The sequence below is a fragment of the Lissotriton helveticus genome, chromosome 4_1 (genome assembly GCF_964261635.1).
Source record: "Lissotriton helveticus chromosome 4_1, aLisHel1.1, whole genome shotgun sequence".
NCBI classification, from domain to species: Eukaryota; Metazoa; Chordata; class Amphibia; order Caudata; family Salamandridae; genus Lissotriton; species Lissotriton helveticus.
The window spans coordinates 802626381-802639837 of NC_136063.1; the positions used below are offsets into that span (position 1 = coordinate 802626381).

At 43.0% G+C, this 13457-nt stretch overlaps 1 protein-coding gene across 2 annotated transcripts in view; it reads right to left on the reverse strand.

Moving 5' to 3' along the window:
• The window catches only part of YES1 (YES proto-oncogene 1, Src family tyrosine kinase), a 307066-nt gene that overhangs the window by 41141 nt on the left and 252468 nt on the right, over positions 1 to 13457 (reverse strand). For both annotated transcript variants that reach the window (XM_078687455.1, XM_078687456.1), the window contains exons 9-10: positions 11292 to 11368; positions 8355 to 8508 (exon numbers count right to left, since the gene is read on the reverse strand). In XM_078687455.1, the coding sequence (XP_078543581.1) occupies positions 8355 to 8508; positions 11292 to 11368 (231 nt within the window). The remainder of the gene's footprint in view (positions 1 to 8354; positions 8509 to 11291; positions 11369 to 13457) is intronic.

Genomic DNA, 13457 nt, shown 5'->3' on the forward strand with positions numbered 1-13457 from the left:
CTCTAAAGATGTTCTTAATTCCCTCATCAAAGCAAAGTTACAGTTTAATAAGGAATCAAATCTAGCCCAAAATGTTATGGTGGTAGGAGTAGGGCAGGAAAACTTTTAGCGTATTATTTAAAAATGAAACAGAAAAAAATGAATATTGATGCTATTTTTAATGATGATTCTATTTTAAAGTTTAAGGATTGGAAATTTTAGATGTGTTTGCTTTATTTTTTATGAAAAACATTATTAATCCGAAACTTCACTTTGATAACTTTATTTCGGTCGATGACCATAAAAGTGCAATAAAATATGTACAGGCAAGATGATAAAACAAATACTTCAGAATTAAAAAGTAATTAAACATTGGTTATCAAAGGAATAGAAAAACATAAAAACAGTAGTCCATTATTCCTTATGGATAAATACAGTTCTTCTTCGCCACATGCCGAATAAAAACCGGGAAACGGCAAAAACAATGGGAGGGGCAGTGTCATAGGTTAGGACTCTACAGGCGTGTACACAATGTCTAAAACCCAGGTTTTTGTATAATGGGGTAATCCAACACTTCCGGATTTTGCTGTATGCTGGGCAAAAAAAGAAGATATGTGTAATGTCTTCCCTGACGTGATTACAGGCAGGGCAATTAGCCTTCATCGTTTTTGTCCATCTGGATGCGAATGCCCCAACCAATAAGGAGCCGTGCCTCAATTGGATATATAGTTTTCTTGCCAGTGGCGGCTGCACCAGGTCCAAAAATGCCTCTGTCCAGTATTCAACTTTTGTTATGAGGAACTCAGTGGACAATCTACCCAGGGAAGTAGAGCAGTGTAGCAGTTTGAGGTGATGGAATTTTACAGCTGCCACCAGTACAGTCCTCTGCTTCCTCAAACAACTGACCTCCGGTGTATCCCAAAGTTGGGAAAGACCAATTTGGTAAAGGAGAGTCTTAACGTGTACCAGCCAAGGTATATTCTTGTTCCTTAACTGCCCCCAAATAGTATTGAATTCTGCTCTAAACGGTTCAAGCTCCGGCACAGACCAGAGCCTTCTCCAATAGAGCAGAGGTCGAGCTGCCACCAGATCAATGATAGGTTCCAGACCCAGGTCCAGGCGTAATGGTAGCAGGGGCGTGCTTTGTGGAAGACCAAACAAATGTCGCATGAAAGAGTGCTCGACTTTCATTAGATTACATACATTAGTGTGTCCCCAGAGTTCAGCAGCATATAAAGCAGCAGACCTGACCTGTGTTTTGTATAACTCTAGGGCAGGGGTAACTGGTTTAAAAGTTGAGGCACTATGGAATCTGCCTATGCCACCCATAATCTGTGCAAGTCTCAAGGAGGATTTAGAGACTTGTTGGTCCCATGTAAAATATTCAGTCAGAGTCACCCCCAGATATATAAAAGTCCTAACTCGCTCAAGTGGAGTTCCATTCAATGTGGGGTTTGGGCGGGTGTGTCTCGGGGGGTTGAAGACCATAAACTTGGTTTTCTCCAAGTTGATCTCCAAACCCCGTGAGGCACAGAAGGAAACAAACCCGTCCAAAACACGCTGGATGCCCGTAGATGTCCGCGACAACAACAAGGTGTCGTCCGCGAACATCAAAGCGGGCACCCTACCAGTGGCCAGGCGTCGAGCATCGTTATCCCTGACACAATTGAGTCTATCAATCAGGCCGTTAACATATAGGCTGAAGAGAGTAGGTGCCAGTACGCAACCCTGGCGTACTCCCCGAGTGACGGGGAAGCGATCGGATAGTTCCCCGTTTTTCCCACACCTCACCTGGGCATAGTTCCCCGTGTGAAGCCGGATTAGGGCATCTAGTAAATGAGGAGGTAGACCAAGTTCCTCCAACACCGACCAGAGTCTCTCCCTAGGGACCAGATCGAATGCGGCCCGCAGGTCCACAAAAACAAGGTAGAGGCTGCCACCCTCTACTCTTGCAGTTTTCCAGAATAGGACCTGGAGTCGGAAGATCTGGTCCAAAGTCGAGACCCCAGATCTAAAACCGGCTTGGAGGGTGGTCAAGATTTTGTTTTCCTCCATCCAGCCCAGTAGTTTTTCCAGCAGGATTGGGCCCATCAGCTTCTGGGAAGTATCGAGTAGACTAATTGGTCTATAGTTTGATGGGGCGAGCGGACAGCCCTTTTTAAAAATTGGGACGATCTCGGCTCCCAGCCACGTCTCCGGTACAGGGGAGCCCTGTAAGACAGCATTGAACAGAACCATCAAATATGGGGCCCAGATTTTTTGGCTGAGAGCGGAAGAGGTCTCCAGGGAGCTTATCTAGACCCGGGGCCTTGTTTGGGAGCAGTTTCTCAATTGCCAGTTCAACTTCCCTAAGTGTAATATAATCTAAACTAAAAGTGGGAGACCCAGTGGGGGCATCCCCTCTCGCTATTGCGAGACAGGATCCAGGTCCGGAGCCCAAGACCCCCGGCACTCGTGCAGGGGGTCTGGGGCCACGGGAGGCTCGGGAACCTGGCTGAGGTCATAGTCTCGACAGGAGGAGATCCCAGCACCCGGGGCCCCCAGCAGTCGACACTCGTGCCAGCACAGGAGATCGAAATCCCGGAGCCCAAGGCCCCCGGCAGTCGGCTCTCGTGCAGGGGGCCTGGCGCAACCGAGATATCGGAAGCCCGGTCAGAGCCAGACCATGACGAGGAGAGGACCCAGTGCCCGGGGCCCCCAGCAATCGACACTCATGCGGGAGGTCCCGGGCCATGCGGGCACATGGAGCCAGACCCCCGGACCCCCGGCAGTCGGCTCTCGTGCCGGAGGACCCATGGCGCACAGACCCGGGGCTCCGGGACCAGCTCCGACAGCCCCTCCTGGGGCTGACACCCCATCTCCTCCAACTCAGGGCTTGTGTAGAGTGACTTAAAGTGTGCCTCCCACACTATAGGGGCAATATTCGAGACCCCAGTATCTCTCTCTCCTGACACTGAGGAAGTGGCAATTAGCCAAAAGGTCTTAGAATCTTTTAGGAGTAGTGCCTGTCTCATCTCTTCCCACCTGGATTCTTCCCACTCACTCTTTGCTTTGATGAGCACCTTTTTATACTGCAGTCTAGTTGTTCTAATTTTAGGGATGTCCTTAGATTTAATTGCCCTGAGTAAGTCTTTCTTTGAGTCTTTACATGCGTGGTTGTGCCAGGGATGTGTTTTACCCCGGCGCGACTTAGACCCACTAACAGGATAGAATACATCCCCTAGACTCTCAACTAACTTTCTATGGGTCGCTATAGTCTGCCCATGGGAGGTAGAATTTCCCATATCGCTTATCAATGGAACAGCTATCTGGTAAATTTTTGCTAGACGAGTAGGAGAGTCTAGGCAGGAAGGCCATTTGACTCTTCTCCTATTGTTGGATATAATATGTGGGGGAACTATCAGAGTAGAATTAGAGTCAGTGTTAGTTAGTCCAAATGCACCCGCTTTAAGCGTTAGGACCAGCGTATTGTGGTCACTATCGTGCCTTTCAACAACCCAGAAGTCTTTAAACTTTCCCCAGTGTTTGGCTTCCAACATGAGGTAGTCAATGGTGGAAGTTCGATTTATCCTGTTATAAGTGGGCAGGCCGGAACATTCGTTGCTGCCCCTTCCATTGCATGCCCGCAAAGACATTGCAAGGGTCAAGGCCTTAATTTGTAATACTAACGGGGTCCAGGCCTTAACCGGGGCGATTCTCGGGGCTGGAATTTGCCAGAGCGAGTCAACCTCATCCTCCTCACACAACTCAGGACCGCCCAAAGGCTCGAACTGACAGTTCAGATCGCCACCAAGAATAATCGAAGTTGCGGGGTCGAGTGTCTGGAGAAAATAGTTGAGTGCTTGGATAGTACTCGATTCTTTCCCGTTCACGGTAGGCCTGGAGTAGATATTAATAATAGACAATGTAGATCCGCCAACAGATGTTAGCAAAACACATTGGATATCAGGCGAGTTTGTATCCACCTGTACCGCCTGCATGCCCAAGTGTAAGCCTACCCATATGGCAAGGCCCCCCGAAGGGCGGCCTTTCCCACCTGAGACTGCGGGGATGTCAAAGGTAGCGTAACCGGGACTGTCACTCGCCTCGAGGGACCAGGTCTCTTGCATCAAGCAGATATCATGAATGGACATAAAGGAAGACCAGTCTGGTGCAAGTAGCTTGTTCTTTAGGCCTGCGACATTCCACGAGAGTATTTTTATGCTACCTTCCGTAGCCTTAACTTTATCCTTCTCCCCCCCTGTTCTCTAGGTGCTAGCTGATCCAGGCTCTGTTCAACCCTTGCCTCCTCCCTCTTTGAGGCATGAGGCCAAAGGGTCTCATAACTGTCAGATGAGGGTGACTTTTCCTGTGTTATAATACCTTCGTCTAGAATACCCTCATTATGTTTTCGTGGGGGTGTGCATGGCTGAGTCAGTCAGTCCACCTCCTCGAGAACGCTAAACTTATTCCAATGGGGTTGTATCGGGGAAAAATGGGGTGTGTGGATGAAAACCCTCCCCAAATGGTTGCCAGTGGTGAGTCCCATTCGGGTAGGAGAGGGGATTTCTAATTAACTGTGGAAACGTTTTATGAATTGGGGTAGGGTAGAAATAGGACAAGTGCAAAGGGAATATTTGGGACTCTTTATGGAAGGGAGTTCTACAGATATGGTCAACGGCTGAGGAATCCCTAAAATTGATTGTTACAACATCCCCTGCCACTGTTTAGGTCCCCTTCCAATCCAGTCTACTCTCCTTACTGCCAATATATGACCTGAAATGTTGGAAGGTAAGGGTCTATTTAAATTCAGCCACTGTATGCACTTATTATGTAGATCTACCTCCTGTTCTCTCTTCCCCTCACTAAGGGGTGGGGCACCCGCTAGGGCTACTACATGTGGTTGTGCTTCTGGAGGCAGATTTATTGTCGGCAATCGTTTAAAGGTTGCCTTTAGTGGGGGGGCAGGTCTTGATGAAGATACTACTTTTTTTGATGCCGTATTCTTACCCTCCTTAGGGTGTTGGCTAGATTTAACAGTTTGGCCCACAGCTGGAGATCTAGGAGGACCTGAAACACAATCCACAGACCATTCACTCTCACAGTTTTTTCACTCATACAGCAACCCCAATAATCTACTGTTGATTTATCACTACTGGAAACTCAGATAACGCAACAAGATCTCTTAAACACTCTTCAACATTTGAAAAAAGATAAGGTTCCTGGGCCGGATGGTTTTACTGTGGAGTTTTTTTTCATTTTTCCAATTTATTATTGCCTAAACTACACCTTTTAATTGAGTCCTTTCAATCTCTTGGAAAGTCTGGAGGTACCATTTCAGATGGCCAAATAGGTTTGATTCCTAAAGAAGGGAAAGTCCCGAAGTATTGCAAGAATTTTAGGCCCATTTCGCTTGTTAATATTGATTATAAGATTTTTTCCAAAACATTAGCCCTTCGTTTAAACACCCATCTCCCCAAGCTATTAGGTAAGGAACAATCTGGCTTCGTGACAAGCCGTGTTATACAAGATAACACCAGACTTTTTTCAACATTTTATCCAAGGCTACGCATTTGAAACATTCTCTTGCAGCTATAGCACTAGATGCTGAAAAAGCATTTGATAGAGTAGAATGGCGTTATTTATTTTATACCCTCAAATGGTTTGGATTTGGCCCTAATTTCATTTCCTTAATTTCCCTATTATATTCGAATCCACGTGCTGCTGCTTGTGCTAACAGGTTAATGTCCTCCTTCTTTGACCTTGGTAGAGGAGTGCGTCTGGGTTGTCCTCTATCCCCTTTTCTCTTTGGCCCTTGAACCCTTCCTTTCAAGAATCCGTCAAAATGTGCATATACAAGGTTTTCAAACCCCTACAACCAATGTCAAAACAGCAGCGTATGCTGATGATATTTTGCTTTTTATTTTGAACCCCGCTGAGTCGATCCCAGACTTTTTAGACGAGGTTCACTCCTTCTCATCAATCTCAGGTTATAAATTGAATAGTGATAAATGTGAAATATTGCCCTTAACTAAGTATACCTTTAAAGCTGATTTTATTTCAACCAATTTTACTTGGAAGTCGTCCTATATTAAATATTTAGGCTTAAATTTTACACTGACAAGAAAAAAAGAGACAGTCAAGCTGTGCTTGAATAATTGCATTCATAAACTCACAGAACTCACCAATAAATTGCACCCTCTTTATTTATCCTGGTGGGGTCGCCTGGACACTATCAAGATGATGCTTTCCCCTGTAGTTTTATATACTATATCTACCATTCCGGTTTCCATATCTCCTAAATTATTTAAATCCATTAATTCAGTGTTATCTTCCTTTTTATGGAACAAGAAAAGATTGCGTATGTCTATCTCAAAGTTATCATGCCCTAAAGCTGAAGGCAGAGTTAATATTCCGAACTTCATTGCTTATCACAAAGCTTTTCTTTTGCGACAAGCCTCATATTGGCTGCTTGGCTCTGACGAAGATTATCCTCTTTGGACATTAGTAGAACTCTCATTCCTCTCTCCTTTTTCATTTCAAGAATAGCTTTCTTTTTCCCGTAAACCCCAAACACTTTCTACTCTATTACTCAAGCTCACCTCAAAATTACTGAGCCCTATATTTCCTATACTTTCTGATACTCCCGAATCCTTTTTAAAATCCCCCATATGACATAATAAACTGTTATTAATATGTAACAGACATTTTTACTGGAAATCCTGGAGACGTGGTTTAATTTGGGTTTATCAGTTGTTCTTAGATAAAGAATTTCTTTCCTTTTCCTCGCTCAAACAATTATATGCCCTACCTGCCTCCTTTATCTCCAAATTTCAGATTCTTCGTAAAGTTATTCTTGACATATATACACCATTATCACATAACACTATTGCTAAACCGACTACTCATATCCATAAGGATTTCTCCGATCTATTGCACACTCAACCCAAGGCATCTAAATTATACCTTTTCCTGCAATCTGCTAGCACACTGAGACAGAAAACAGGTACCGAAAGAACGTGGGAACAAGATTTCAATACAGAATGGTCTCTTAATTTGTGGAATAATTTATGGACTAAAATACGTAAATCCTCTAGATCAGCTAGTTTAACGCAAACATTGTTTTTTGTTTATAATAGACTTTTGTTATCTCCACAACTTTTACATAAAATATTCCCCAATACTCCAGATACATGCTGGACTTGTACTTCTCCAAATGCAGATTTATTTCATTTGGTGTTCTGATGTACACAAGTATATAATTTTTGGAAGCAGGTCTGGCTTCAAATTAATTACATTTTTGGCACACATTTCCCGTTCTCTATGACACACATTTTCTTAGGTACCCTTTCCTCAGTATGGGATAATTATGCAGCTAATTTAAAAATAGTCGATCTATTATTAGCTTTCTAACAAATAACAAGAAATTGGAAAGATTTTACGAAAATCTCATATAGGGCCTGGTGGTACGATGTATGCCATAACCACAGACTGGATACCTTTTCCAATTTACCTTCACCCATCACTTTCAAATGACTTCAGTTATGGACACCAGTCACGACATTCTTCGATACTTGTGCTAAAAAACACTCCTCATCGTTGCCCTCTCAACAAGAAGTACTCAAACTTCCATAGTTCCTCTAACTTCCTTCTTTTTCTTTTATAATCCGTTTATCATATCCTCCTTGTTAACTTAGCATATATACTATTGTTCCTTGTTTTTATTCAAGTACTTATGCTGGAATACAATTGTAATGCAATATTTGTTGCTTAATGCCTGTTGCTTATTTGCATTTATTGTAAAATGACACCTATATTCTTCAATAAAATTCTTTTTTGAAAAACTGGATTTTGACAGTATAGTGCTGCAACGCTCATTTCTCCTCTGGACTTTGCTACTGGCATAAACCTTCCAGGCCACGTCCTTCCAGACATCAACAGAAAGCATGCCCTTTAAACATTGAATAAGTCACTGAATAAAAGTAAAAGGATGTTCTCTTCCAAGTGCACATGCCACCCTTCAACCCTGGTAAACTCTAAAGGGACTCAGCAAATGTATGGTGGTGTGTTTTCCAGGCAACAGTGTGGGCACAAATGAATCGGGCAGTACAATTTTTCAGCACAGAATATATAATTGTACGAAAACACGCAGGACAATTCCAATCTTCGAGGCTATTACACAAAACACTTCTACGTGAGCTACAACACACGCACACTCTTTGATGTGTTTGTGACTCGAGTGCCAGCCACGTGCGATCTGTAGGTATCACCACACTTAGAGTGCCAGAAAAGACAAACATCAAAGAGACAGCACATATTACACTACTTGCGGGGCTGAGATGTAGGGTAGGTTTGAGCCCCACCAGTAGTTATTAACCAGACACAGTTGTATTTACCTTGCCGTGCTGTGTATTCATTGTCCTCTATTAACCTTGCCAAGCCAAAATCTGCTATTTTGCAAACAAGGTTGTCTCCCACCAGGATGTTAGCCGCCCGGAGGTCTCTGTGGATGTAGTTCATTCTTTCAATGTACGCCATTCCGTCAGCAATCTATGCAAAACAGGAAAAAGCTTTGACCAGAGTAATTTGGAAAAACTTAGCGAAGTGGTGAATAATATATATATGATCAAATAAAAAATATACATAAAAAAAACTTCAAAGTGCACATATGTTTATATATTTTAAAAAATTACTTCAAAGGATGTAATAGGGGCATCTGCCATTTTAAACACTCTTTGGGTACCTAAATGAAATGTGGTTTATCAGTGTCTGAATCACAATTATTAAAAAACACAACCCTGTTAGTCATGTCTTCACCGGAAATTAGATAACGCTTCACCTTTCTGCCAACCACAAGAAGCATAAAACCCAAACTACCCATGATCTGTATGGCCAGCTCACTAGGACAGCCTTTTAAATGCATCTCTTGACCCCTGGCCGCAAAAGCACTAACCCTAATCGAATAGTAGACAATCTTTCCAGTTATGCCATTTATTATGCTCCAAAAACTACAATTAAGCTTTGACAGTTCTAAAACATCACATATTTTCCAGGCAGATGTTTAACAGTAAACATGCAGCCTGTTCGTGACCATATCACACGCTGAGTTAAAGGCGAGTCTGATTTTTAACACAACCCTGCTCAGCTCCAAAACCCATACTCACTGATCACTCCAGGCTGTCACTAGAATGTCCTAGAGGTTAATCATGCCCAACAAAACTAAGTGAGCTACATGCTGTGTGTAGCAGGTAATCCTCCTCCACTACACTTTGACAAATTCTTAACACCCTGACACAGTATACCAGAAATGTGCATTTGCATATTTAAACTTTATTAGTTTGCTCCCGACAGAAAATATTTTCAGTGGAGAAACTCATTCTGCTACCTCTCATGAAAAGTGATAAGTGTTTGCCATTCTCACCCATGAAACACTTAGTTCTTTCTTGGAGTAAATGTGCAAGTGTTTCCATGGTGGAAGTGGACATGCAAATGGTTTGTGACTTCACAAACCTAAAAGTTTGTGGTTGCTCCATTCATTTTGCATGGCTGCTCTCTTGACACACTTACTTTGCCACCACAACCCCTACAGCTTTGCTGGTAAAACATCCATCATGCTGGCAGATAGCTTTCAAGACATTATAAGTGCACTTTATAATCCAAAGATTCCAAAGATCACAATGCGGGGATTAGAATTTGGAAATTGCAATAGCATTTCTGCTCCCCTAACATAAATATAGGTGAACAAAAAACAATTGTGAACCCAGCCCTTTGTCTCAGTTTCAGCTTTTAGGATATAGCAATGGTATAGAAGAAAACACCTTGAATGGAAGTGAAAAGGATCCCAACAACAGAAAGGAGACACAGCGCGTACAACGTAAAAGCTATACAATCATATGTATATTGTTAGAAATGGGTTTCCTGGTTGTCTAGGGTTTGCGCCTAAGCCAGGCAGAATCCACCACTCTAGTCGTCTAAAATAACCCCTGCTCACCCCCCTGGCACAAGAAGTCAGGCTTATTCCAGAGGCAGTGTATAAAACAAGACCAAAACGATAAAAATCCAACATACAATGATCAAAATAAGAATAAAGCAAAAACAGACTTTGCCACTGGATTCAAGCTAGCCTGACTGACGAGGGGTGTTACCCCGAAACCGTTCCAGGGAAGACCTGACTTGGCAGTTCGGGCTGGACTGTTCCCATCAGGCACAGGGTCAAGACTTATTTGCATATAGCAGGGTCTGTAATGGGGAGGCGAAGGGAGATAAAGAATGATGATGGATTCAACCCAGATCTGTGACTAGGGGTGAATGCCTCAAAGGTTTCAGTGCTAAGCCCATCATCTCCTTGTATTTGCCAAGTGGGTGCACTTGCCAGATCGACATGGCAGTAAAATCTGCGCTCAGACACTGCAGTAGCAGGTCTGAGACACGTTTGAAAGGCTACTAGTGTGGGTGACACTACCAGTGCTGCAGGCCCTCAAGTAGCATTTGATTTACAGGCCTTGGGCATACAATTTACTAGCAAATCAAGTATCCCAATCACGGAAAACCAATCATGTACAATTTACATGGAGAGCCTATGCGCATATTAGCAGTGGTAAAGTGGCCAGAGTTCTACAACCAGCAAAAACAAGGTAAAAAACAGGAGGCCAAAAAGCAAAACGTTTGGGGTAAACCCGCTGAAAAAGCCAAGAATACAGATATTAATGGAAGATTTAAAGCGGTGCAATACATCATGACGTAGATTCTGGCATTCATATGGAATGCATAGTGCACTGTACAAGGACAACGGGAGTTTGGGAAATGAAGCTTCTCCACCAGTAAAAAGATATTGTTTTACTGCTAAAGATGGAGGGGAACTTTTGTAAAAGATTGTACCACAACAACATCTTTGCAACTTTTTTTAAAATATCATGACATTAACTGCATTGCTTAGAAAAGAATGTTTAAGGTTTGCCAACGAGATTAACTAAAATCGTGACCAGATATAAAAGCTTGATAGGATACTAGTAAAAAAGACAGTCTGTGATCTCCTTTCACCTGGAAACATAAGGTTCATGTCAACCATATACTACCAAAAGAAGACATACTGGACTTCATCAAGTAATATAGCTGTTGAGTAATGGTAATTGTATGGGAAAGTGTACATCAGACGCACACAATAGAACTAAACTGGCTGAGCTAACAGACTCACAGGGAGAGATACAATCCTATATTGATCGAACAAGTTAAAGCTCAATCTAAGAATAAATATATCAGTCCTTTTATCTATCTTGCTATGTAGTCTGCAAACGGATATTACTGTCACATATCCCCATATTATATTGACGTACCTGTGCAGCCATGTCAACCAGCTGAGGGAGCTTTAGGTACTTTCCGTCTCCTTCCTTAAGGAAGTCTAGTAAGCTACCTGCAAAAAGAAGATGATGTGATAAAATTACATTGCCACTCACTTTAATCTAAGGTGCATTTTTATCGTGCATGTCAGAGAGAACTTCATTGAGCTAGGTTCTTACAGCCCTGTAGGGACTAAGTACTCTGGCGTGTAGTGCATTAACAGCCTATTCCTATATGGAATATGCTACTTACCAGTATGCATCTGTTCTTGGCATAGAGGGCTGCAGAGTGGTACATTTATGAATAGATCGCCATCTGGTGTTGGGCTCGGATGATTGCACTTTGTTTTTCTTCTGGAGAAGTCTTTGTCGTCATAGGTGACTCCTCCTCTCGGTGTTAGTGCGCATGGGCATCGGCTCCATCCTTAGATTGTTTTGCCATAGTAGGGTTAGATGGAGTAGTGTAGTATAGTACATAAAGATATGCCCATGTAAATGTATCTAAATAAGATAATGTTGGGACAGACACAGGTTTCCGGGGAGGCAGGGAGGGCATGTACCACTCTGCAGCCCTCTATGCCAAGAACAGATGCATACTGGTAAGTAGCATATTCCGTTCGAGGCATATGGGCTGCAGATGGTACATTTATGAATAGATTGTACAGCAGTTACCTCCCTAGCGGTGGTCACCAGTGTCTGTCGCAACTGTCTGAAATAGAGTTTTTAATACAGCTTGGCCCACTCTGGCTTGTTGTGCAGCCTGTACATCAACACAGTAGTGCTTTGTGAATGTATGTGGTGTAGACCAAGTTGCTGCTCTACATATGTCATCTAGGGGAATGTTCCCTAAGAATGCCATAGATGCTCCTAGTTTTCTTGTGGAATGAGCTCTAGGAGGAACAGTTAATGTTCTCTTTGCTTTAATGTAACATATTTGTATACATCTTACAATCCATCTTGCGATGCCTGCTTTAGAGATAGGATTGCCCTTATGTGTTGGGGAAAATGCTACAAATAGTTGTTTAGTTTTCCTGAAGTCTTGTGTTCTTTCTATGTAGTACAAAATGGCTCTTTTAACATCTAGTGTATGTAGAGCCCTTTCTGCCACCGTCTGTGGCTTTGGAAAGAAGACTGGTAATTCCACTGGCTGATTGATGTGGAATGCTGAAATTACCTTAGGCAAGAACTTTGGGTTTGTTCTAAGAACCACTTTATTCTGGTGTAACTGTAGGAATGGTTCTTGTATTGTTAATGCCTGTAATTCGCTTACTCTTCTGAGTGAGGTAATAGCTATAAGGAATGCCACCTTCCATGTAAGGAATTGTATTTCGCACCTATGCATAGGTTCGAAGGGTGGCCCCATTAGTCTGGTGAGTACTACGTTGAGATTCCAGACTGGGGAAGGTGGTAATCTTGGTGGAATGACTCTTTTAAGACCTTCCATGAATGCTTTTATCGCTGGTACTCTGAACAGTGATGTGCGCTGCCTGTTTTGCAGGTATGCTGCTATAGCTGCTAGATGTACTCTGATAGATGTGTACGCTAGATTACATTGCTGTAAGTGTAATAAGTAGCAAATAATCTCCCTTGTTGATACGTCTAGAGGGTTGATATTGTTATTAGTACAGTGTATAGCAAACCTCTTCCACTTAGCTGCATAGCATGCTCTGGTGGTTGGACGTCTCGCTTGTTTAATTATTTCCATGCAATTTGGGGGGAGATCTAAGTACCCAAATTCTAGGATTTCAGGAGCCAGATCGCTAAGTTCAACTGAGTTGGATCTGGGTGCATTATTTCTCCATGGTTCTGTGTAAGGTGCATGGGTAGAATTCGTAGCTTCTGATGTGGCACTTGTGAGAGTTGCAAGAGCGTGGTGAACCACGGCTGTCTTGCCCACGTGGGTGCTACTAGTATCATGGTCATTGAATGTTGTTGCAGTTTCCTGACCACTAATGGGATTAGTGGGAGAGGGGGAAAAGCGTATGCAAATTTGTTGGACCAATTTATCCATAACGCATTGCCCTGCGACAGGTGATGTGGGTACCTGGACGCGAAGCTTTGGCATTTTGCGTTCTGATGAGTGGCAAATAGGTCTATCTCTGGTTGTCCCCATCTTTGGAAGAATGGCTGCAGTATTTGTTGGTGCAGTTCCCATTCGTGTAT